The sequence below is a fragment of the Podarcis vaucheri genome (assembly GCF_965113315.1).
Source record: "Podarcis vaucheri genome assembly, chromosome: 2".
NCBI classification, from domain to species: Eukaryota; Metazoa; Chordata; class Lepidosauria; order Squamata; family Lacertidae; genus Podarcis; species Podarcis vaucheri.
The window spans coordinates 132,778,011-132,801,923 of NC_138760.1; the positions used below are offsets into that span (position 1 = coordinate 132,778,011).

General features: G+C 52.3%; 1 protein-coding gene across 1 annotated transcript in view; it reads right to left on the reverse strand.

The window, feature by feature from the left end:
* COL11A2 (collagen type XI alpha 2 chain) overlaps window positions 1-23,913 on the reverse strand; it is a 114,935-nt gene that overhangs the window by 65,251 nt on the left and 25,771 nt on the right. The window contains exons 2-14 of the mRNA XM_082211213.1: window positions 20,586-20,753; window positions 18,691-18,901; window positions 14,603-14,765; window positions 14,373-14,513; window positions 11,203-11,460; window positions 10,139-10,285; window positions 9,508-9,672; window positions 7,491-7,550; window positions 5,599-5,640; window positions 5,416-5,478; window positions 3,654-3,728; window positions 3,207-3,293; window positions 843-899 (exon numbers count right to left, since the gene is read on the reverse strand). Coding sequence (XP_082067339.1) covers window positions 843-899; window positions 3,207-3,293; window positions 3,654-3,728; window positions 5,416-5,478; window positions 5,599-5,640; window positions 7,491-7,550; window positions 9,508-9,672; window positions 10,139-10,285; window positions 11,203-11,460; window positions 14,373-14,513; window positions 14,603-14,765; window positions 18,691-18,901; window positions 20,586-20,753 — 1,637 coding nt within the window. The remainder of the gene's footprint in view (window positions 1-842; window positions 900-3,206; window positions 3,294-3,653; window positions 3,729-5,415; window positions 5,479-5,598; window positions 5,641-7,490; window positions 7,551-9,507; window positions 9,673-10,138; window positions 10,286-11,202; window positions 11,461-14,372; window positions 14,514-14,602; window positions 14,766-18,690; window positions 18,902-20,585; window positions 20,754-23,913) is intronic.

Here is a 23,913-nt window from a genome sequence, read left to right on the forward strand (position 1 = left end):
TGAAGTTTGGAAAGCTCTGCTCTATGTAGCCCATGGTCTGGCGTATAGAACCCTTTCCACTGTCACACAGCTCTTCCTGATGTTTAGTCAGAATCTCCTTTCTTGTATCTTGAAGCCATGGGTTCGAATCCTGCCCTCTGCAGCAGGAGAAAACAAGCCTGCTCCCTCTCCCATGTGACAGCCCTTAAGATATTTGAAGGTGGCTCTCCTATCTCCCCTCAGTCTCCTCTTACCCAGGCTAAACATACCCAGCTCCTTCAACCGTTCCTCATGAGGCTCACTTTCCAGACCCTTGATAATCTTGGTCGCCCTCCTCTGCACATGTTCTAGCTTGTCAACATCCTTCTTAAATTGTGGTGCCCAGAACTGGACACAATAGGCCAGGTGGGGCCTGAGCAAGGCAGAAGAGAGTGAGACTATGACTTCCCTTGACCTGGACACTAGACCTCCGCTGATGCAGCCCAGAATAGCATTAGCTGTTGACTCAGCTACTGCAATCCGCTCTGTCTGGGGCTGCCCTTGAAGACGACTCGGAAACTTCACTTGCTCCAAAATGCAGTGGCCAGATTGCTGGCTGGGGCTCCCTTTAGATCTCACAGAAACCCCATTTCAGAAACAGACGCCCTGGTCGCCAGCTTCATTTATGGGCCCGATTCATGGTGCTGAATTGCTTTTTGCTCCGACTGCATTGCCACACCTCACGACAGAGGGGGGATTCGAACTCTGGTTCCTTCCAGGTCTTCGTCCGAAAAAACTCAAACCACCACACAGCACTGTTGGATTCTGAATTTATTGAGCCAGGAAACAAACCCAAGCACCTCCCCCACAAGCAAAATACTCACCAGGGGTCCAGGACGACCCGTATAGCCCATGGGTCCTGGGGGGCCACGCAAGGCCAGCTGCGGAGGAAAGAAAAGGGGAGGGAGGAGTCATTAAGGTGTTCGTACCAGACCATCACTGGAAGAGCGTTTGGACGCGAGTGCTCCTGGGAAGGGAGAGGTGAAGTGAAGGCAGGAGGCAGGAGTTAGGTGAGCTGTGCCTAAGCAAGCTGCCAGCTAGCTCTGCAGAGGCTCTTTTTATTAGCACAATATGCAAAACCAGTCAGATACATTTTGCAGACTGTTACCTTTACACATTGTGATGGTCTGGGATTCCGAGTCTGAGAGTGAACCGGAGGAATCCCAGCCGGCACAGGAGTCCCCGCCTCCAGGGCCGGCTGAACTGGGGCAAGGCCTAGATGCTGAGGAGCCTGCACCTGTGCCAGATCCTCAGGGGCAGGCACCAGGTGAGACCATTCTGGCCCCAGAGGTGCTGGAGGACTCAGTGGCTACAGGTGAGCCTCCCCCGGGGCCCAGTAACCCTTCGGCCTCTCCTGAACTGCAGAGGCTTAGGGCAGAGAGGCGAAGGGAACTGGTCTCTCCCAGGAGGAGTGCTCGCCTTAAGGCCAGGAGAGGCGGGGCTCCTGGGGGCCGGGACCGCCCCCGGCCTTAGAAGAAGATAAAGGTCAGGCACCCCGGTCCCAGGTTGCGGGAGCAACGTCATTGTGGAGTACCTGCTTTACCCAAACCTAGATCTGCACTCCCGGTGTGCCTGTTCCTCGCCCGGCTTCCTGCTCCAGACTCTCCGGTGTTCCTGTTACCCGCCTGGCTTCCTGCTGCTGCCCTGCCAGCGTTCCTGCTCCCCCGCCCGGCTCCCTGTTTCGGACCTCGCGTCTCATCTAGTGATCGTCTACCCTGCTAGTGACTCTGGACTGAACTTCGGCTACGGCATTAGTACCTCCCCCCCCCCGGGGCCAGCACACACATCTTCCAATCCCGAGATCGTGGGGTGGTACAAAGTTATTTTGGCACCTGTCTCCACCGCGTCATTTCCTCCTTGCACAATGTGTTGGTGCTGACCTTTAAAGCCCTAAACGGCCTTGGTCCAGTATATCTGAAGGAGCGTCTCCACCCCCATCGTTCAGCCCGGACACTGAGATCCAGCGCCGAGGGCCTTCTGGCGGTTCCCTCACTGCGAGAAGCCAAGTTACAGGGAACCAGGCAGAGGGCCTTCTCAGTGGTGGCGCCCCCCTGAGGAACGCCCTCCTGTCAGATGTCAAAGAGAACAACAACTACCAGGCTTTTAGAAGACATCTGAAGGCAGCCCTGTTTCGGGAAGCTTTTAATGTTTGATGTATTATAGTATTTTAATATTCTTTTGGAAGCCGCCCAGAGTGGCTGGGGAGGCCCAGCCAGATGGGTGGGGTATAAATAATAAATTATTATTATTATTATTATGTATGATGGAGGAGACAAAGGTCACAGACAGGGCACGGCAGACCACTGAGAAAGCCAAAGGTTAGATAGAGGGCATGATGTTCAGGCAGCTGTGGAAGCGTGCTCCACACCCGGCGGCCATTCCTTCAGAGAGGACTCTTAAGAGCAGGGAAAGAGCCTTGCCGGCTCAGGCCGGGGACCCCCTCTCGTCCAGCACCCCGTATTCTCACAGTGGCCCAATGCCCCAAAGAAACTAGGGATCCCGATAGACTACCTCTGGGCCTGGAGGCTCCGCGAGAACATAGGAAAGGGCCTTCTCACTTAGGCCAGCATCCTGCTCCCAGTGGCCAAGCAGATGCCCCAGTATGAAACCCGGAGGCAGGATTTGAGCCCAAGAACAGCCCCCTCCCCTCTTGGGCTTTCCAGTCAGTGGGATTCAGAAGCCCTCTCCTCCTCCCTGACCCTAACCCCTTTTAAAGGTATTCAGGTTGGTGACCCCATCCCTGACTCCGGTGGCAGGGAGTTCCACAGCTGAACTCTGTGAAGAAGGACTTCCTCTCACCTGCCCTGAGCCTTCCATCATTCAGCATTATGAGAGAGGGAGAAAAACCTTTTTCTCTCTCTCCTTTTTATCTACGCCAGGCATATTATATTTCATAAACTTCTGCCCTGTGGCTTCTTCCTCCTTTTCCCCTCTAAACTGAGATGCCCCAAAGACTGCCGCCTCTCTTCACAGGGTCCCTCATCGCACCCCAAAAAACCAGCCCCTCTTTCAGGGTCTTGGAAGACCAGTGTCAGGTCAGACAAGGACCCCTGCCCCAGAAAGGCAGGCAGAGAAATCTGGGTGAGCCACCAGGAAGCAAAGACCACCGTTCCCTGGGCTTTAATAGGGGAAGTAAATGGGGGGGGGGTCTTCATCGCCATCTTCATCCCCCCCGAAACTGGACTCACCCGAGCTTGTTGCAAGATGGCCTGGGCTTGGGCTTCCTGGGCTGCCACGACTGGCCCCTTTCCACCGCCACTGCTCCCAAATCGGAACTGAGGGAAGGAAGAGGCAGAGTTGAGGTTCCACTGAGAGGCACCCAAACACCCCCACATCCACACATTTGCCCCCCCCCAACCCCAGTTGGAGGGAGATGTTTCCCTCAGACTCCTTTCAGGGCTGATTTCTAGGGGAGAGCCATCTGTCTGCAGCAGAACTGGGCTGTGCACAGCTCTGATTGGCTAGTGTTCATGGAGTCAAGAACCCCCACCAAAATCCCTGAAGAAACTGGCAATGGTTGGCTGCTCACAGCGTCATCGAGAACTACCCCGCATTTAATCCCTGAAGGTCCTAGATGTCAATCTCTGGCTTAGGACCTTGATACCGGCCGGCCTCTCTCTGCCATCCCGACTCACCGGAAGCATCATGGACGTGCCAGGGGGTCCGGGGGATCCATCTGAGCCAGGGATGCCGGGGCGTCCTGGGGGGCCCTGTTGGGGAGAAGGAGGGAGAGCAGAGTTGGGGCGGGAAGGAGCGGCTCGCACGTTTGAACGTGTGTGTGAACGACGAAGTGCACCGTCAACAATCGGCCAAGGGCTCACGGCCACCAGAGCCTAGTTTAACCAGTCTAGCCTAGTCCAGCATCCTCATCTCCCAGGTGCCTCTTCAACAGGTATGGCTGCCTTGATCTGGGCTTTTGCATGTGCAGAAAGCACCATGTGCACCTGGCACTTGACGATTGCTGAGATGCAAGCGCACAGCGGAGGGGAGGTGGGTGCCTTGCCCCAAAGAGCGCCTCACTCTCCTTTGCATTGGCTCCCAGGACGTTTCTGAGCACAATTCAAAGTGTTGGTGCTGACTTTCAAAGCCCTAAATGGCCTCAAAGGCCCAGTATACCTGAAGGAGTGCCTCCACTTCCACCGTCCAGGCCGGACACTGAGGTCCAGTACCGAGGGCCTTCTGGTGGTTCCCTCACTGGGAGAAGTAAGGTTACAGGGAACCAGGCAGAGGGCCTTCTCGGTGGTGGCGCCTGCCCTGTGGAACGCCCTCCCACCAGATGTCAAGGAAATAAACAACGATCTGACATTTAAAAGACATCTAAAGGCAACCCTGTTTAAGGAAGTTTTTAATGTTTCATCTTTTACTGTGTTTTTAATATCCTGTAGGAAGCTGCCCATAGTGGCTGGGGAAACCCAGCCAAATGAGTGGGGTATAAATAATAAATTATTATTGTTATTGTTATTATTAGCAGACACCCTTCCCAAAAGGACATCCGTAAAGGAGAACGAGGCGTCCTTCAGGGCACCAAACGACAGGAGCCAGCCAGCAGCGCATCACCGCAGCCAGTTGGAAGTGAACTCCTTGTGAGCAAAAACAGGATCGCCAGGCCCAATGAGCAGAGCGGCTCAGTCAGCTCTTGCCCCACGGATCGGTTGCTGAGAATGAAGGTCCCTGCCTCCCCACAGCCGTCTATGTCTCTACCTCTCTAGGCCTTCCCCAAGCAAACAGAGACCTGACCCTCACGTCTGCCTCTGCTCTTCCCACTGCATGCCTCTTCTTGTCCAGGGAACCAGAGGGGAGGGGAGCTTGTCGCAGCAGGAGGGGGAGACCCCTGTGCCTCTTCACCAGCCTGACTCCCCTCTGCCTCTTGGTCTCCTCCTCTCCAGCTTCAGCTTCTGCCTCTGAGTCTGGACTTCTCTCTGCCACAGACTCCCCCAGCTCACTAAGCCCTGTCGCCGCTTCAGCTACCGACACCTCCACTGCCTCCCAGTCTTCTCCCTCTGACGGCTCATCATTGTCTCACCCCAGATATCTGGGCTCTGAGCCTTCTTCCCTGTGGGGTGCCCCAGCTAGTTCCTCCCACCCTTCCTCTGCATCCAACCAATCTGTGAGGCTGATGTTTGCATCCAATTCAATCTGTGACGCTGAATTTTTCATCCGATTCAATCTGTGATGCTGAATTTTTCATCCGATTCAATCTGTGACACTGAATTTTGCATCTGATTCAATCTGTGATGCTGAATTTTGCATCCGATTCAATCTGTGATGCTGAATTTTGCATCCAATCCAATCTGTGACGCTGAAGTTTGTCTGCGTAGGGGCAGGAGCAGCCCTTCAGCGCCTCCTTCACCACATGCCCTTCTCTCCCCCCTCTCCTTCGCTGGATCACAGCCTTACCCTCTCCCCAGAGTCGCCGGGGGGTCCTGGGGGTCCCGTGGTCCCTGGCGGTCCGCTGATACCCTGTGGGGAAGGAGGAACAGAAGACCATCACCCTTGCCCACCGGACAGGGGGCACGAGATGGGGTGGAGGCCTCGTTCGCCCCCTTAAACCCCCACCCTGGGGTTTTGCACGCCTCTTACCGGAGCTCCTTCGGGGCCTGGGGGACCTTCGACTAGCATCCCCTGCAGAGGCACAAACACACGAATGCAAAAAGAAGGAGTTAGGAAGCAGCCGCAGACCTGCCTTGGCAGAGGGACAGGCCCCGTCCCTCTGCTCTCGCCCGTGAAAGAGCTCATTGTTTACACCACCACCGGCTATTCTCCCCCCCACACACACACCAACACACACCCAGTGCGCTATGCTGAGACGATAACGCTACAAAAAAAACTCTGGGGCATCGCAGCTCCGCCGGTTGGATGGCTGCCTTGCACGGTTGCTCAGAGGTCAGCCCCATTCTCCGGGGAATTCTGAAGGCCGCCCAAAAGGAGCCGAGAGGCCCCGATCCTGCCAAGATCTGCTGGTGAGGCCTCAGATTCCCCCCCTGCCTTGGGAGCTTGCAAGGAAGGTGGAACTGGGAGGGGGGGTCTTTGGAGGGGATGTTATTCTGGGGCAACTGCTGGTGCAAAAAGGGCTCCCAGTTCTGCAGTCACTGGGCGGGGGGAGCAAAATGGAAGGCCCCCCCCACGCTTGCGGAGATTTATTTTCAGTAACTGAGCCGTTTGCATCCTGGTTTTGTGCACTCAGGGATGCACTCGAAGCAGCCTACGAAATGAATGGAAACAACCAGAGCCAATGGGAACCCTGCCTTGCAGGGGGCTGGACTGAATGATCTCTGGGAGTCCCATCCAACTCCACAACCATCTTAGGGACTCTGATTTGTGTCAGGTTTAGTTCTTCTCCAAAGGACAGTGGAGGTTTAGGACCAGTTTTCTGTCCCCTAGATGGGCTACCTTCCCAATATTACTAATTAAATTAAAACCTACAGGGACATGAAAGATGTATTACTGGATCCATCCGATTCGTGGAGGGAAATCAAGAGCTTATCAAGAGCCACCGTGGGTTGTGTTTTCCAGAAATCATCTCTGGAATAATTGCTGGAAACTGGGGAGAGAGTCTTGAGGCTCCCTTTGAGGAGTCTGGCCGGCCTTTGCCACAATCTCAAAATTTTGAGACCTGGGTGGGACAGAAGCAAGCCGCTAGACCTCATGGAGGCGAAGCGTCCAGCACGGCGGGGGGTTCGGATAGATGACCTTTGGCAGTCCCCCTCCAGCTCAACAATTCTTCGAACTGACGGTTGGCTGGACGTGCCTGTTTCCAGGGGTCAGGCTTGGCGGAAACCAGGCCTTGTGCACAACAGATGGACATGTGCAAAACTTGTGCAGATTAGAAGTGGAGAGAAATGGCGGGATTTGGGAGACCTCCAAGCGAGCTCCTTTCTACAGTGGTACCTCAGTTTGCGAACAGTCTGGTTTGCATACGTTTTGGATTACAAACACATCAAACCCGTGTCCCGGTTTGCAAACTTTTTTTGGATTACAACCCTTTTTAAATTATTATGAACAATTTCTTTTTGGAGGCCCCGCTGGCGAAAGCACGCCTTGGGTCGCAACCTGTTTTGGTTTACGAACGGACCTCCGGAACGGATTACGGTTGTGAACCAAGGTGCCACACATCCATCGTGGAATTGTAGAGATGGAGGAGACCTCAAGGAGACAGGCAGTCCGTTGCAGCCTGCCTAGACTGGCCGATGTTTGGAGGGGCTGCCCCACATCTGGAATACCCCGGACGTAGCCGGGATTCGCCCATCGGAAACGGCGGGATTTTCAAAAACCGGCCAAAATGTCTTTGCTAAAAAGGTTCAGCAACTTTGCCCAAAAAAGGCTGAGCAACTTTTGTATGGGGGTTATTCGCCTTGGGAAAGATGGCGTCCGTAATGCTGGATTTTCTCTCTCTCACACACACACAGTCCGAAATGACACACACACACACCATCCAGGCCAGGCCAGGACCCACTTCCCCTCCAGGAACTTACGGGTTCAAAGACGGCCGGCTCTCCCTTCTCTCCTTTGTAGCCTCTGGCTCCTCGGACGGCCTGGGGGAAGCAGACATGTAGCCGCACAGAGGGGGCCAGTCAACACAATGGCGCCGCGGGCTCAAACACACCCAAACCCAGCCCCTGGGTGCAAAAAGTGGGGGGGTGTCCACACCCGAGGGGGTTCACAGAAGCAGTTCAGGGCGGGTGGGGAGAGGAGGGGCTCTCTGGGGAAAAGGAACCGCCTGCAATTGACCGGGAAGGGCCCTCCAAAGGCCATCCAGCCCAACCCTCTGCTATGCCGTCCCTGTGACTTAAAGCCAAGCATATGTTGGTGAGCAGCTGCTAAAAGGGCCGGGAAGGACTGAGATTCCCACACTGCAGAGGGTTGGACTAGATGACCCTGGGAGGTCCCGATTCCGATTTCATGATTCTATGCTCATCTGAAAAGGGGAATGGCTGGCTCGCCGCTGAAAGGTGGGGCAGGAGGGGAGTCAAGCTGCCGTTTGTTTTTCATGGAAGCAAACAGCGAGGGCCGGAGCCGCAGGCGAACAAAAAGGGATCTGTTGTCAAAAATGGACTGAGAAAGAAGGAGGGGCAGCACGTAAATAAACCAGCTGGGGGAAACTCAGAGTAAATCTGTAGTAAGGTCTGAGTAGGGCCTTGAGTAAAAGTGGAAAAGGGGTAAATACATGAGCTCTGGCGGAGAACATTTTTCAGGTGCCTAAGTAGTAGACAAGGTTCATCCTACTCAGAGTAAACCCAGTGGAATAAATGGATGTGACTCCCCTTCAATGGCTCTACTCTGAGTAGAATTTAGCTGGCTAAAAGCCTATGTGTTCATTATTATTTTTTTAAAAAAATTAAAAGTGGGGGGTTGCCCCTATTCATTCTAAATTTAGAAAGAAATTAACTCTATGTATCCTGAGTCTTCTTTTATTTCATAAAATTTATGAGTGTGATCAGTGAGCCTCTGAATCCCACAACTCTTCCCACAAAATTCTACACATGAAGATTCGGAGGTCAAAAGGGGTGTGAGGTTTGGGGCCAAGGTGTGGGGAAGAAGGGAAAGGGGCTGCCTTCCAAGATGGCAGCGTGGACTGACAGTTACCGTGTCCCATTTGGGGGCTTCTGGCCCTCCCCCCAAACTGGTAACTGAGTTCCAGCGCTTGCACCATGCCAGGGAAGGGGAGAGTGTCTGCAGAAATGGCCCTGCAGTGCGATGACATCATAGGGCACGTGATGACATCACAGAACAGGGAGGAAGCTTCCCTCCTGCCATTGCCGCAGCCGCGACCAAGGAAAAGATGGCAGTCCATTTCTATGTAGACTGTGTTGCAGGACACGTCAACAAGGAAGGAAATGACATCACAGGAAATGACATCGCCACACAGAGAAATGGCATCACAGGAAGTGAGTTGCACACATGGCTGGACAGCTTGAAAGAAAAACTAAAGAGCAGCTTCAGAAAAGAGTGCAGCAGAAAACGGCAAACAACCCAAACAGGCAGCATGACAAATCATCCAGCACCTGGCAATAGCCGGAAATGATGTCATCAGACAAAGAGGAGGGTCATAGGAAGCGGGAAGGGTTGCAAACGGAACAGGAAGTGCTACCGCCACCCGGTGGTGAATGGTGGCAAAGGCAGGAGGAAGAGGTGACTTCAAAACAGGAAGGGGTGCACAGGCAGCAGGAAATGGGCATCCTCAAACAGGAAGTGACATCAGCAAACCGAATCCACAGCCACATGCCCATCAGGAACCGCAAACCAAAGCTGTTGGGAAAGAAGGAGTGTCGTGGCGGAGAACCGAAAGAGGAGGAAACAGAAACGGGTTGCGGATAAAACACCAAAACAAGAGGAAGAGGACAAGGCTGAAACCATTCCATAAGCCAACCCCAGGCAAGAGGAAGTGACGTCACAGACAAGCACGACCAACAGGAAGTAGACCCAACAGGACAGGAAGGCGTGGCAAAGAACGCCAGAGGGCCTCCAGGGAGGGGGCAGCACCCCACTTACACCTCCGCCGTGGGGGGTCTCGGCCGAGAGCACAGGCCCCAGCTCCGACGGCTCGGCCCCCTCGCCATAGCTCCTATAGGCGTACTCGTACTCCAGCCCCACGCCGGGGACCTCCTCTTCGGTGAACACCTCTTCCTCGGCGGGACGTGGGCTGGGCGCTTCCTCCTGGCCCCCAGGCAGGGTGGGAACCCATGGATACGTTAGGGGGGGCAAACGGGGCTGGTGCCCACCCAACCAGGTGTCATTCTTGGGGGGGGGTCTCCTGCCCCACCAGCCTGCCAAAGAGCAGCAAGGGGGCAGAGGGAGCTGCGGCCGAGGTCCAGCATTGCCTTGGGACTACAACTCCCATCATGCCTTTCCATAATTTCAGGCCCAGGGGGTCTTCCCTGGCCCTACCTGCACTCAGAGCCCCTGAGCTCAGAGGGCTCTTCCCCTCGCCGTCCAATCCGCCCTGCTCTTCCTGAGAACCCAGGAGTCCGGGCCCTCAAGCCCACTGGGGCTCTCCTTCCCACAGAACCCAGGAGTCCTGGCTCCTCTCTTGTGGATCCTGCACAGCCCACCCAACCAGGGAGCGAACGCCCTTCCATCTCAGGTTGGCCCGCCAGGACACGGGTGCTAGAGGCGCATTTACCTCTCCCCGTGGCGACGAGGCAACAGGTAGGGACGCCTGCTGTGTGGGGCTCTCTTCCCAATAGGTCTCTTCCGCCTCAGGAGGCAAGGTGTAGTCAAGGTACTCGTGGGCCCCCCAGGGCTCCTCTGTGGGGAGCAGGCCCACGTCCTTGAGAGGGGGTGCAGCAGAGTGGTGGCAGCGGAGGAAAGAGTCACGAGCCGGGGAGGGGAAGAGGAAAGCAACGCAGTGTGTGGAGTTGGGTATGTACGGAAGGAGGAGGAGCAGAGTTGGCGTGTTAAGGAAGGAAAGGAAGAATGTGTTGATGGAGGGGCAGAGAAGATGCCCAAGAGAGGGGGAGACACAGCCGTCACATTGTGGGGCGAACGGACGAGTGGGAGAGGGAGAGGATCGAAAAAGGAAACAGGCCAGACAGGGAAAAGAAAGGGGAGAAAAAAAATATGCAGACATGATTAGTTCATTCAAACTTCTCCTCTCGAGTCCCAGGAGGAAGGAGAAGGAGGAGATGGCCGTGGGTTGGTCTGGATGACCCTGTCGGGTCCCATCCCAAACTCAGCAATTCTGCAAGGAGCGTTCCTCCTTATCCCGGATCATTTTCCCTCGGGGAGACAAATGGATCTCGAGGAGCAGAATCTCACCCCCCCCCACCTGCAAGCCGGACAAGGATGCCAGCAATTTGGGGGGGGGGCAGGTGTCCATTTGGGGGAAAGGAAAAGCGCAAGAGAAGTCTGAACTTAGGATAGGGCCCCTGGCACAGATGTGGGTTCTCGTTTCCCTGGAGGTTGAGGGAAAGTCAAATCTCAATCCAGCCGCCCTTCCCAAGAGAGGGTGGGGAGCCCTTCCGAAGTTTCGGGGGCCCTTTCTCTTGCGCCCCCCCCCAATGGCCCAGCATGCAGGACGTGGTACGGTTAACACAGAGACACGTGGAGGTGGGGAGACGCAGACAGACACACAGGCAGACGAGAGGGCAGAGGGGTGGTTTTAGGGGGCCAGAGCAGCCAGCTTTGCCCGGATCCCAGGGTTGGGGGGCCAGGTGGCACCCTGCACCCCCTCCCCTGTGGCTCTACCTGCTGGTAGCCGTTCCCCGGCTTCCGGGCTCCGACGGCGCCAGCGTGGGCCTGGCCCCCCGATTTGCCCGGGTTTTTTTTCGTGGTCGCCTTGGCGCTGCTGGCCTTCCCACCGGACTTCCCGTTGCCGGGGTACTTGGAGCCGTTTTTGGGGCCGGTCTTGGTGGCGTAGGCGGGCGCCGTGCTGGCGAGCTGGCGTTTCTGGGGCTGCTTCGGCTTCGGTTTGGGCTTGGCGGGGGGCTTCCCCTTGGCCGGTTTCTGGCAGCGGCGAGGAGGACGGCGAGGACAAACGACAACAGAGGACGGGGTGATGAAGATGGCGATGGAGGAGGAAGAGGGGAGGAGCAGGAAGCAAAAGCAAATGAGGAACATTGTGGCCAAACCCTAAACCGTGGTTAATCCCAACCACCGTCAGCGGAAGCGCTTAGTAAACTGTGGTTTGAAGCTGCCTTCTCTGCACTAAGCACAGTTGCCCCCAAGGTGGGTGAAGCGGGGTTTCCCCCCCTGGGTTTGGAAAACACAGCAACACGGCTTAACCGAACACAGGATAAAAAAACTTCTGAGCTGCTTCTAGTGGCCAAATTGGATATTTCTTATTACAATTTATTTATTTTGGTTCCGGATGAATTCAGTCCACAGCCTAGAGCTCCACAGAATTCTGCACAAAACCCGCCTGTAAGATTGTGGTTTCCTCATTCCAACTAGCCCACTGATTCCGCATTGCCCCAGATACTCCCGCATGTTCGGGTTTCAGCCACAGCCGCACTGCACCATGGGCTCTGCAGTTTCCAATGAACTACGTGGGATATGATGCAGCGCAACCGCAAGTGAACTCCACCATTCATTGCGGCATTTAAAATAATAATAATAATAATAAGGTTTGCCTGCAACTCAGCTATTATCTACCCAAGGATGGTCACGATCCTGCCACTCTCCGTCAATGGCTATTTCCCAACCCACACTCTCCCAATCTGCCTGGATAACTCCCCAGACTCTAGTCTCTCCTTGGCTGTTCATCTCTGGAAGAAACTAGTGGGGAGGGCAGGGTTTGCCCCCCAAGCTGGTAAATTAAAGGCAAGGTAATGCATAGACATTGATAAATGGATGGATGGATGGATGGATGGACTGATGGACAGGTGGACGAGACAGACAGGTGGACTATTCCACAACCACATGACAAGGACAAGACTCTGGTACAAGGACGGACGGACGGACGTTTCTGGGGAGGAGCACGGCAGCGCCGCTCCCTTTACCTGCTCACTGGCTCCCCCCAGAGGCGCGGAGGAGAGAGGGCCCAATCCGCCCTCGCTAGGCCCGTAATAGTAGGGGTAGGCGTCATAGTCCTGCAGGTCCTCACCAAAGTACTGAGAGAGAGCAAGAGAAGCGGTTTCTTCAAAAACAGAACAAAAAAACCATAAACGGCTGCAGAGATTCGCCAGTCCCGGGGGGGGGGCAGAAGGCCAAACACCCCCCCCAGCGGTTGAGAACCGTTCCCGCAGATGGGTGCAGAGTGCTCCTAAAAATGAGGGGTGCAACATCAGGGGGCTTTGAACCCCCTGAAGACACTCTCCTCTCTTTTTTAACTCCAAAAAATACTGAATTGGGGAAGTGGGAAGTGGTTTCCTGCGTCCCAGCCTTTTGAAATACCAGCAGGGGGGGCTTTTTCCTGCAGATTCAGTGGCACTGATCATCCCCACCCCCCAAAAAAAGCAAACAAGGGAGGGAAAGTTAAGAAACCGCAAAAAGGGAAAAAAGGAAAACAATTTGAGAGGGAATCCAGTTTTTGCCCACTTCCCAACTGATAATTCACCAGGAGTGCAAAGCTGATCTGACAATTAATTGGTTAAATTGATCGACTTAAAAACCATTGGCTGGATTAACCAAGCTGCTTAAAAATGCAGGTGGTAGAAACTGGAGCCTCTTTCACCAAGGGGGAGAAGGGATTATTTTTCACTCTGCATATGAAAACAAATGCAGATTTAATCAATCCGTTAAAATGCAGCAGGTGGTTAATGGAATAAGGTTTCTTTGATCAAATGGCAGCCGCACCACCTGAAATGTTCCAAAAAGTTCACAGAATTGCAGTTTTGTAAGGGACCCTAGGAGTCCAGCCCCCTGCAATGAAGGGATCACAGCTCAAGTTGTCAACGGACAACAATGTGCTCAAATTGGTGTGTGAGAGAGTTTTTGCCCTTTCACCATTTACAAGGAGGGGAGCTCATTGCTAGTCCATATTTTACCAATATGTAAAAACGTTCTCAATAATCGCCCCAAGTTAGCAACCTGCTTCCTCTTCAGGTGCAACATGGACACAATCCTGCACTCCAGATCCACCGGCAAAAGGGGACGTTAGGAACTGCCAGGAGGCGAAATTGCAGTGCCAGCGAGGATACTTAAACACCCCAGAGCCTTCAGCTGTGCTTCCTGCATTGCAGGGGGTTGGGCTAGATGACCGCAGAGGGTCCCTTCCGACTCCGCAATTCCATCTTTGGGCTGCTCAAAAGGGGAGCCTGGCCTTGCTCCGAAAAAACACAAGGAATCAACGAAACGCCCTGAGTCAGAACGAAGTTGGGAAACTCCCCGAAGAAGGAAGATGTGAGGCGGATTTTCGCTCTGGTTGACCTTAAGAATCTGGCACGTGGAAAAGGTGTTTCCTTTGCGTCATCACAGCCTGCAAAATACTTTCCTTTCCCTCTCCTGGCACAGTCCGGGCCAGGAATCCTAGGAAGCTGTTCTGTACAGAGTTGGACCCTCGTCTGCAAAGATCCGTCTCTCCCAGAGGCCAGGCGGGGGTCTCTCTGAAGGCCCAACCTTGAACCAGGAGCCTTTGGGCATCGCTGTCAACGTTTCCCTTTTTTTAAGGGAAATTCCCTCATTCTGAATAGGATTCCTCGCAAGAAAAGGGAAAAGTTGACAGCTATGCCTTTGGGATTGGTTAGAAGCACGTGGCCCCTTCCCCACCTGTCTGCCCTTGACAACCACCCCCCTCCCAGGAGGGCAGGCGAAGATTCAGACTGTGTTTCGAACACAGAACCGCCTCCTGGCTTCCTCCTCCCAGAAGGAAACAACCTTTCCCCAACTCCCACTGCCCAGCAAGGATGCTGAGGAGGTGGAAGGGGAGGTGGGACGTGGACCCCTTTCCTGAACCCCGGCTCCTCCGTGCCCCTCACCTCAGGTCTGCTGGGGTTCCTCTGGGCCTCCTGCGCCTGGGGCTTCTGGGCGGGCTTCACCTCGCAGTCGGGGCTGAAGTGTTCGCAGAAGTCGTAGGCTGCTTGGGGGCTGGAGGAGATGAGCAGCTGCTGGATGTCTCCCTGCGGGGAGGAAGCCAAAGGAAGAGGTTGAAGAGCCCGGCCCCCGCAGGCCGAAGTAGCAGCGGGAGAGAGCGGAGAAGGCCGCCCACCTCAAAGACCTCCTCGTCCAGGATGCGGGTTCCAAAGACGGTGATGCCGCGCGTGTCGATGGCCGGCTGGTTGCCGCGGGGCAGAGGGCGGGTCACTTTCTTCTTGCAGTCCAGGATCAAGGTCACCTGCTTCTTGCTGATGCTCAGAGCCACCCGGTGCCACCTGGATAAGGGGGAATCGCAGAGTCACGGAACTGCATAAAATCAGAGTAATCATGCCAGTTACACGTGGATAAGAAGGGCCAGTATTCAGCGTGGCGCCACCTACAGTTTGGAACTCCCTCGACTTGAGAGCAGTACATGTGAAAAGGATCTAGGAGTCTTGGTTGACCACAAACTTGACATGAGCCAACAGTGTGACGCGGCAGCTAAAAAAGCCAATGCAATTCTGGGCTGCATCAATAGGAGTATAGCATCTAGATCAAGGGAAGTAATAGTGCCACTGTATTCTGCTCTGGTCAGACCACACCTGGAGTACTGTGTCCAGTTCTGGGCACCACAATTCAAGAAGGACACTGACAAACTGGAACGTGTCCAGAGGAGGGCAACCAAAATGGTCAAAGGCCTGGAAACGATGCCTTATGAGGAACGGCTAAGGGAGCTGGGCATGTTTAGCCTGGAGAAGAGGAGGTTAAGGGGTGATATGATAGCCATGTTCAAATATATAAAAGGATGTCACATAGAGGAGGGAGAAAGGTTGTTTTCTGCTGCTCCAGAGAAGCGGACACGGAGCAATGGATCCAAACTACAAGAAAGAAGATTCCACCTAAACATTAGGAAGAACTTCCTGACAGTAAGAGCTGTTTGACAGTGGAATTTGCTGCCAAGGAGTGTGGTGGAGTCTCCTGCTTTGGAGGTCTTTAAGCAGAGGCTTGACAACCATATGTCAGGAGTGCTCTGATGGTGTTTCCTGCTTGGCAGGGGGTTGGACTCGATGGCCCTTGGGGTCTCTTCCAACTCTATGATTCTATGATTCTATGATTCTAATGCACCGCTGGCAGAATGGGAGGGTGAAAAAATAACAAAATTATTATTATCATCATCATTATTATCATTATCATTATTATTATTATTGGAAATCCTCCCATCAGATGTCAAGGAGATAAGTAACTACACACCTTTAGGAGACACCTGAACTTAGGCAGCCCTGTACAGGGGAGATTTTAATGTTTTATTAACATTAAAATGTGTTTTATTATGGTTTTTTAAAAAATATTTTATTTTTTACCAACCACCCAAACACAAACAGTGAAACCCCCCAGGCGGCTGATATATTGAGTATACAATATTCAATAATATACAATATTCAATAATAACATATTGAGATTAATTATATGTACACTTCTATATACCTTAACACTCCGCCTTTCACAAGGTTTATTTAACTTTTAACATTTTAATTGCCCCTAATTGTTCAAACCTACTCAAATAGTTCAATACTGTATCTTCTCAAACCAATCCTCCTCTTTCTCACTGACCTTAAACCCTTTCATTCTATCTTCACAGTTAGGTATTCTAAAATTATAATATTTTTCAGTTTTTTCCCTTGCTCTTCTGCATTTTTCCAATCACTCACTATAACCTGTCTGGCTGCAATTACCATCAATTTTACCCATTTGCATTCCTCTTTTGTTTTTTAACTCGGTGCTACTCAGGCTAATAAGAACCATTAGGTGTTTTATTATGTTTTTGTGTGTGCTGGAATCTGCCCAGAGTGGCTGGGGAAACCCAGTCCGATGGACGGGGTACAAATAATGAAATTATTATTAAATTATGATGAGGCCATGAGCAGGTCCAACGGTCAAGAAGGCGGTTTCTGCACAGGTTGTGGAGGAAAGGTGCCCATCTAGGAGAAGGAAAACTCTGGTCCTGAATCTCTGCTGCCTCGCGGGATATTTTCGGGAGAAAACGAGGCTCGGGAGCAAGCGCTACACAATTCCAGCGTGGAGTCTCCCGTAGCTCAGGCGGGAGATTCACCCTGGGAGTTGTAGCATGGAGGCGCATGCCTTTGCCTCTCGAGACAGGCACCAACCACACATCATGGAATAAAGTCTGACCGACAGAGAATTAGACGTGAGCCTCCATACTACAACTCCCAGGGTGAATCTCCTGCCTGGGCTACGGTTCGAAGGTGCCGAGTGGGGCCTACGAATTTATTTTACCTTGTATTTCTCAGAATTTACTGTATTTTTCGCTGCAAAAGAGGCACTTTTTCCCCCCCTATGATGTAAGGGGAAATGTCTGTGTGTCTTATGGGGCGCATGCGTGGTCCCTGGAGACGAATTGCCCAGGGGCAAAACGCAGTTCATGCTTCTTCTTTTTTGAAAGAGGGAAGTGGGTGTTGAAACAAAGCCGCTGATCATTTGCCGATCGGGGAGAGAGATAAGGGACACTAGCAATAAAGGAGGCTGCCTGGGAGGGGGGAGGTAAAGACAGCAAACTTGCAAAGAGGGGAAACAGGAAGACTAAATCAATGAGGAGAGAAATTAGAAGAAAAGGAGGAGCAAAAAACTGCTCCAGCTAAGGAAAAGACACTAAGGCAAACAAGAGGAAAGGGAGTGTTGAAAGGAAACAGCTGATCGGTGGGATCGCGAGAGAGATAAGGGACGCTAGCTGAGGCTGCCTGGGAGGGGGGAGGTAAAAGCCCATAGATCCTCAGGATTTTTGCATTGGGTCACCCCAAATTCACCATCAGATCACATAGCATGTCCATGGCTACAGCCTGCACCAAAAAAATCACGCATCCGCTGTTTCCTGGGGCTGCAATGGTGCAAAAATGTGGTTACAAAGCACGGATCCACATGGATCCTCAGGATTTTTGCATTGGACTACCCCTAACTCACCATCAGATCACATGTCTGTGGCCATAGCATGAACCACACAAATCATACATCCACAGTTTCATTCAAAATATTTTTTTCTTGTTTTCCTGCTCTAAAAACTAGGTGTGTCTTACGGTCAGGTGCGTCTTATGGAGCGAAAAATACGGTCTATACCGCTTGGTGGTAAAGAGAAGATGAAAAAAACTGTTTACATGAAGAACAGAGCGATGGAGCTATCAGGAAAACACAGCTAAGAATGAACAACTATATTGAACCTTCAAAAAATAATTTGAGTCAACTGATGAACTAAAAACCAGATTAGAACACCTGCCAACATTGGTCTACCTAGAAACACAGGAAGACGCATCCCGTGGAGTCAGACTGTGAGCTCCTCTGGATCAGTATTGTTTACACAGACTGGCAGCAGCTCTTTCAGGGAGGGTTGGACTAGATGATCCTTGAGGTTCTTTCCTACGCTATGATTCCCCACAAACAAAGCCGTTTTTAGCAGGGGCCGAAAAGAGTCCAGCAAAGGCACCTGCTCAATGTCGACGGGCAGAGAGTCGCAACGTGTAGGTCTCCAAAGATCGGTTTCTTGCAAACACGTCAGGATATTTCGTGAATTAGAAATAAAGAACTTGTAACACATCCGTTAACCGCGGGGGGCAAGAACGACCATTGCCAGGACAGGGCAATCATTGCAGTGACTGACTCCGGACCAGAGGCATAGGGCAGTCTGGCAGAAAACATTGTTGGAAAAACTGACACAGGAATTACAGGTTGAGCAAGAGGCCAAAGGTTTGTATAAAGCACATATCTTAATTATTATTTTTCTTTCCCCCTCCTCTTGCTTTTGAATAAACTCCTGTAGACCATAGTTGATGCTGATACAGTATATATATTTATTTGTGGCCAACAACCCAGGCAATGGATGTTACTACGCATTATATTTGGTGTTTGTTAAAATTGTGGTGGTTTTCTCATGCACACTTTGGCAAATTCTGTTGGTGTATTTGGAGACGATTCCCTGAATGTTTGTTTCATTTTTTATTTTTATATTCTGTAATTGCCGTGCGTTGTCTGTGTTAATCATAATATCAAAGGATCGTGGAATGACCGAGTTGGAGAGGGCCCCTTAAGGGTCATCCAGCCCAACCCCAGGCCATGCGGGAATCGCACCAGGGATCGTGACAAAGCACAGGCCTTCCCCCTGCCGTGGGGCGATGGAGGGGGCAGAGAAGGAAGCCGGGAGGGGAGGGCACTCACTTGCCGTCAGCCAGGTTGACCCCTCGGAAGATGGGGTAGTCCTCTGGGGCTGGGCGCCCGCTCTGGTCCTCATAGAGGAAGACGGGGGAGCGACCCAGCTCCACGCCCAATTGCTGGGTGCCATGCTGGTTGTAGATGGAGAGCAGGAACGCCTGGAGTCCGGATTTGGGCTTCACCAGAGCCATGATGGAGAAATCCTCTGGGAATTTACCTGGGGCGGGGGAGAGAGAGGAGGGTTTAAGGAGGGCTCCACAACACCCAGCAAACCCCACAAAAGGGATGGTTTTGGAGGCTCCCCACATCATCATCATCATCATCATCATCATAAAATTAAAAAAATAAGGTCTTATATATTATATACAGGGGTGTCTCGCAAGACGAAAAAAATCCGTTCCGTTATTCTCTTCGTCTAGCGGTTTTTTCGTCTTGCGAAGCAAGCCCATTGACGGATTAGCAGATTAGCGCTTTTAGCGGCTTTTAGCGGCTTTTAGCGGCTTATCGGATCAGCTGATAAGCGGCTTAGCGGCTTAGAAAAAGGGGGGAAGGGGAAAAAAACCGCAGGAGCTCACAAGACATTTTCGTCTTGCGAAGCAAGCCCATAGGAAATTCGTTTTGCGAAGCACCTCCAAAAACGGAAAACTCTTTCGTCTAGCAAGTTTTCCGTCTTGCGAGGCATTCGTCTTGCAGGGCACCACTGTATACTAAATGTTCATAAATGTACCAAGCAAGCACGTACATAGATATGGGGACCACATGTCTGGAGCAGCCCAGGAAGACCGCCCTGAAACCATTTTTTGACTCCCAAACCGACCAAATGTTTTCTCTGCAAGGAGGGAAGGAAGTGAAAAAAAGCCTTCCTTGTTACAGGAATTGAGTAATCACCATTTCAAAGGGTGACAGACTACCAGGAAAGGCAATCGGATAAGGCATTACAGTGGTGCCCTGCAAGACGAATGCCTCGCAAGACGGAAAACTCGCTAGACGAAAGGGTTTTCCGTTTTGGAGGTGCTTGGCAAAATGAATCTCCTATGGGCTTGCTTCGCAAGATGAAAATGTCTTGCGAGTTCCTGCGGGGTTTTTTTCCTCCCCCCCCTTTTCTAAACCGCTAAGCTGCTTATCAGCTGATCTGATAAGCCGATAAGCCACTAATAGCGCTAATAGTGCTAATCCGCTAATCCGTCAATGGGCTTGCTTCGCAAGACGAAAAAACCGCTAGACGAAGAGAATCACAGAACGGATTCTTTTCGTCTTGCGAGGCACCACTGTATCAGATAACCTGCCAGACAGGAGATAAACAATGCACTCAGATTTCTGTTGTAGACTGCCTTTCTGTGATGTAGGTATGATGTATTTGGGGGGTGGTCTTGAGCTACACCCCTTTCTGTGATGTAGGCATGATGTATGGAGGGGTGGTCTTGAGCTCCAGGGCAGGGAATTTAAAATGTCTACATAAGGGTGGGGCCCCCCCTGGGTTCTGGGTCCTCCCTGTGAGGGGAGCACCCTGTTGCAACAGCTTTAATAAAGATCAGGCTTACTAGCTGCTTTGCTTCTCAATATTCTCCGGTTGGCCTCTGTTATTTTCTCCGGCGGCTGAAGAACCTACAAAAGGACTCTATATGGGCTCTTGTGTCCCCCATAAGGGAATGAAGGCAGATTTTGTTTATTACAATAATAACTTTTATTATTTATACTCTGCCCACCTGGCTGGGTCTAAGCTACGAGAAGCATTGGCACATTTAAAGTACAGTGGTCCCTTGATTCTCAAATGCCTTGGTATCCAAACAACTTGGAATCCAAACACTGCGAACCAAAAGTAAGTGTTGCCTCCTGGGCTAAACTGAGGGGGAGTGATGGGAACTCGCCCCCCACAACACACACACTCTTCTCTTGCATACCTGGGAAAAGCTGCCGGGTGGGGGCGCTGATCTGCGCCTGCCTTGATATCCGGTAGGCCACGTCGGGCCCCGATCCTGAGCGCCTCTTGGGGCAGAAGCCCGTGGTCTTTCGGACGCCCTCGGGCTGGTTCTGCAGCTGCAACACTTTCAAGACGTCCACCGGTTCGGCTGCAGGAGGGAAGAGGCGGAAAATGTGGGGGGTTACAAAACTGGCCGGCCTGCCGCCCCCCCCACCCCACGCAGAGCCTTCCCGCTGCTCTAAAGTTGCCAACTTTTCCCCCTGGCCCTGCTCCTCTGCTTTCAGGAGAGCATGCTGACCCGGTCCAAATATCCCGCTCCTGCTCATCTACCTGCTTTTGGCCAAACTGGCACAGGAGCAGAGCCGGTCGGGAAAGGTGGCAACCCTGCGCGGCTCAGCCAAGCGGGGAGGGTCGGGGAAAAGGCGAAGCGCATCTGATTTAACACCCAAGGACAAAGTTTTCACAGGCTCCGCGCAGCCGCCGACTCCTCATTCACACGGTCGGGCCTGACGCGCTCTAACCACTGAACCACGCTACCTCTCAAACCCGGACGGTCCAGTCCTCGACCCTCCCAGTCTCGCTGCCCCCTCGGCGTGCCACAGAGGGGGTCCCCATGGAACAACACCCCCCCAAAAATGTGGGGCCCTCCGAGAGGCTGCATGGAAACAGAAAGGAGGCTGGCATCTCCGGTGTGCCCAAAGCAATCGGCATTCCGATCTCCTCTCTCCGGGCCGCGGAAAAAGGGGTCTTTGTTTGGCGCTGGGAGGTGGATCCCGGCCAGGCGGACGCCGGGCACACGCCAGCGAGGAAAGAGGGAGGAGGAGGGAGGAGGAAACGCACGCGCCGCGCAAGACGCCGCAGGGTGTGCGCCCAATCCCTTGTCATCTCAGATAAGGCATCCAACCTCTGCTTAAAAACCTCCAGGGAGAGTCACGCCTGCCCTCCCCGGAGCTGCCAGGTAGAGGCACCGCCATCCCAGAATTTGGGGGCAGAGGTCCCCACGCCGCCCCCGCAAAAGCGCTGCCTGCTCGAAATGCACATGCATGAAGGCGGAGCGGGGCCTTCAACGCAAGACCCGTTCCGTATTTGTGAGAACCGGGTCTTTATTTCAGGGTGGCAGCACCAACGTACTTTGGAACTCCTTGCCACTTGACAGCCGGCAGGCAGGCGCCTCCGCCGAGCCCTTTTTGGCACCCGCTTAAAAGATTATTTTCCTTAGGCAAGACTGGCTGGGTGATTTAGAGAGCTGGTGTGAATACACCACTGTGGGATATCTTTCACAAATCAATATAGCTTAGTCGCTAGAGCACAGGTCTCTCAATCTCAGGGTGGTGGGTTCGAGTCCTACTTGGGGTGCAAGATTCTTCCACTGCAGGGGGTTGGACTAAATGACCACTGTGGTCCCCTCCAATTCTATGATTCTTTTAAAGCTTTCTGCGATTATTAGGATTATTATTGTACTGTCTTGCCATTTTATCCTTCCTGCTGTAGGTGAGCTTACAGAACCAGCCACTGGACACAAACCTCCTTCTCTGTTGTGGCCACTTAGTTTTAGGGAAAGGGCCACTAAGAACATGTTTTAAAATTACCATTTTAATAATTAAGGGATGGTTGCTGTTAATTTTCCCTAGCAGATAATCTTATTGCTTTTCTCTCTTCCATAAACCGCTACTAGGGTTGTTTGTTTTCTCCTTTCCAATCAAGCATAAATTTTATGAAACGGAATAACAGAATTCTAGAGATTCTGGGGACCCAAAGGATCATCTAGTCAAACCCCAGAGTAGACAAATATTCATTCATTCATTCACTCACTCGCTCATTCATTCATTCCCTGCCCTTCACCCTTTGGTGGCAGGGCAGGTCACAACAATTAAAACCGTTTGAAACAATTCACCATTGTAAAATTAAGGTGAGTTTTCAGAACACACACTGCAGAAATCAAAAGCAGCCAAAGAGTCACAGTCGTCATCGTATCTTCTGGAAGCTACGCAATTAAGGTGCCAGGATGCACCTCTGTAATCCAAAATGACCGTAACGGATTGGAGAACTGGGCCCAGGCTAAGGAAATGAATTTCAACAGGGACAAATGTGCGATTCTGCACTTAGGAATAACCAGATGCACAAATATAAGATGGGGGACAACTTGCTCACTAGCAGCACATGTGAGAAGGATCCAGGAGTCTTGGTGGACCACAAGCCGAACATGAGTCCACTGGGTGATGCAGCAGCAAAAAAAGCTAATGCGATTCTAGGCTGCATCGAGAGAAGTCTAGTGTCCAGATCAAGGGAAGTGATTTTGTTGTTGTTTAGTCGTTTAGTCGTGTCCGACTCTTCGTGACCCCCTGGACCAGAGCACGCCAGGCACTCCTGTCTTCCACTGCCTCCCGCAGTTCGGTCACACTCATGCTGGTAGCTTTGAAGACACTGTCCAACCATCTCGTCCTCTGCCGTCCCCTTCTCCTTGTGCCTGCAATCTTTCCCAACATCAGGGTCTTTTCCAGGGAGTCTTCTCTTCTCATGAGGTGGCCAAAGTCTTGGAGCCTCAGCTTCGGGATCTGTCCTTCCAGTGAGCACTCAGGGCTGATTTCCTTCAGAATGGAGAGGTTTGATCTTCTTGCAGTCCATGGGACTCTCAAGAGTCTCCTCCAGCACCAGAATTCAAAAGCATCAATTCTTCGGCAATCAGCCTTCTTGATGGTCCAGCTCTCCCACTCTATTCTGCTTTGATCGGAGCACACCTGGAATACTGTGTCCAATTCTGGGCACCACAATTTAAGAAGGATGTTGACAAGCTGGAAGGTGTGCAGAGGAGGGCAACCAAGATGATCCAGGGTCTGGAAGCCAAACCTTATGAGGAGCGGTTGAAGGAGCTGGGTATGTTTAGCCTGGGAAAGAGGAGCCTGAGAGGAGCATCATAGCCATCTTCAAATATCTTAAAGGCTGTCACATGGAAGAGGGAGCGTGCTTGTTTTCTCCTCGAACCCATGGCTTCAAGGAGATTCCGACTAAACATCAGGAAGAACTTTCTGACAGTAAGAGCTGTCCGACCATTGAATGGATTCTCCTTCCTTGGATGTTCTTAAGAAGAAGAAGAAGAAGAAGAAGAAGAAGAAGAAGAAGAAGAAGAGTTTGGATTTGATATCCCGCCTTTCACTCCCTTTAAGGAGTCTCAAAGCGGCTGACATTCTCCTTTCCCTTCCTCCTCCACAACAAACATCCTGTGAGGTGAGTGGGGCTGAGAGACTTCAGAGAAGTGTGACTAGCCCAAGGTCACCCAGCAGCTGCATGTGGAGGAGCGGAGACGCGAA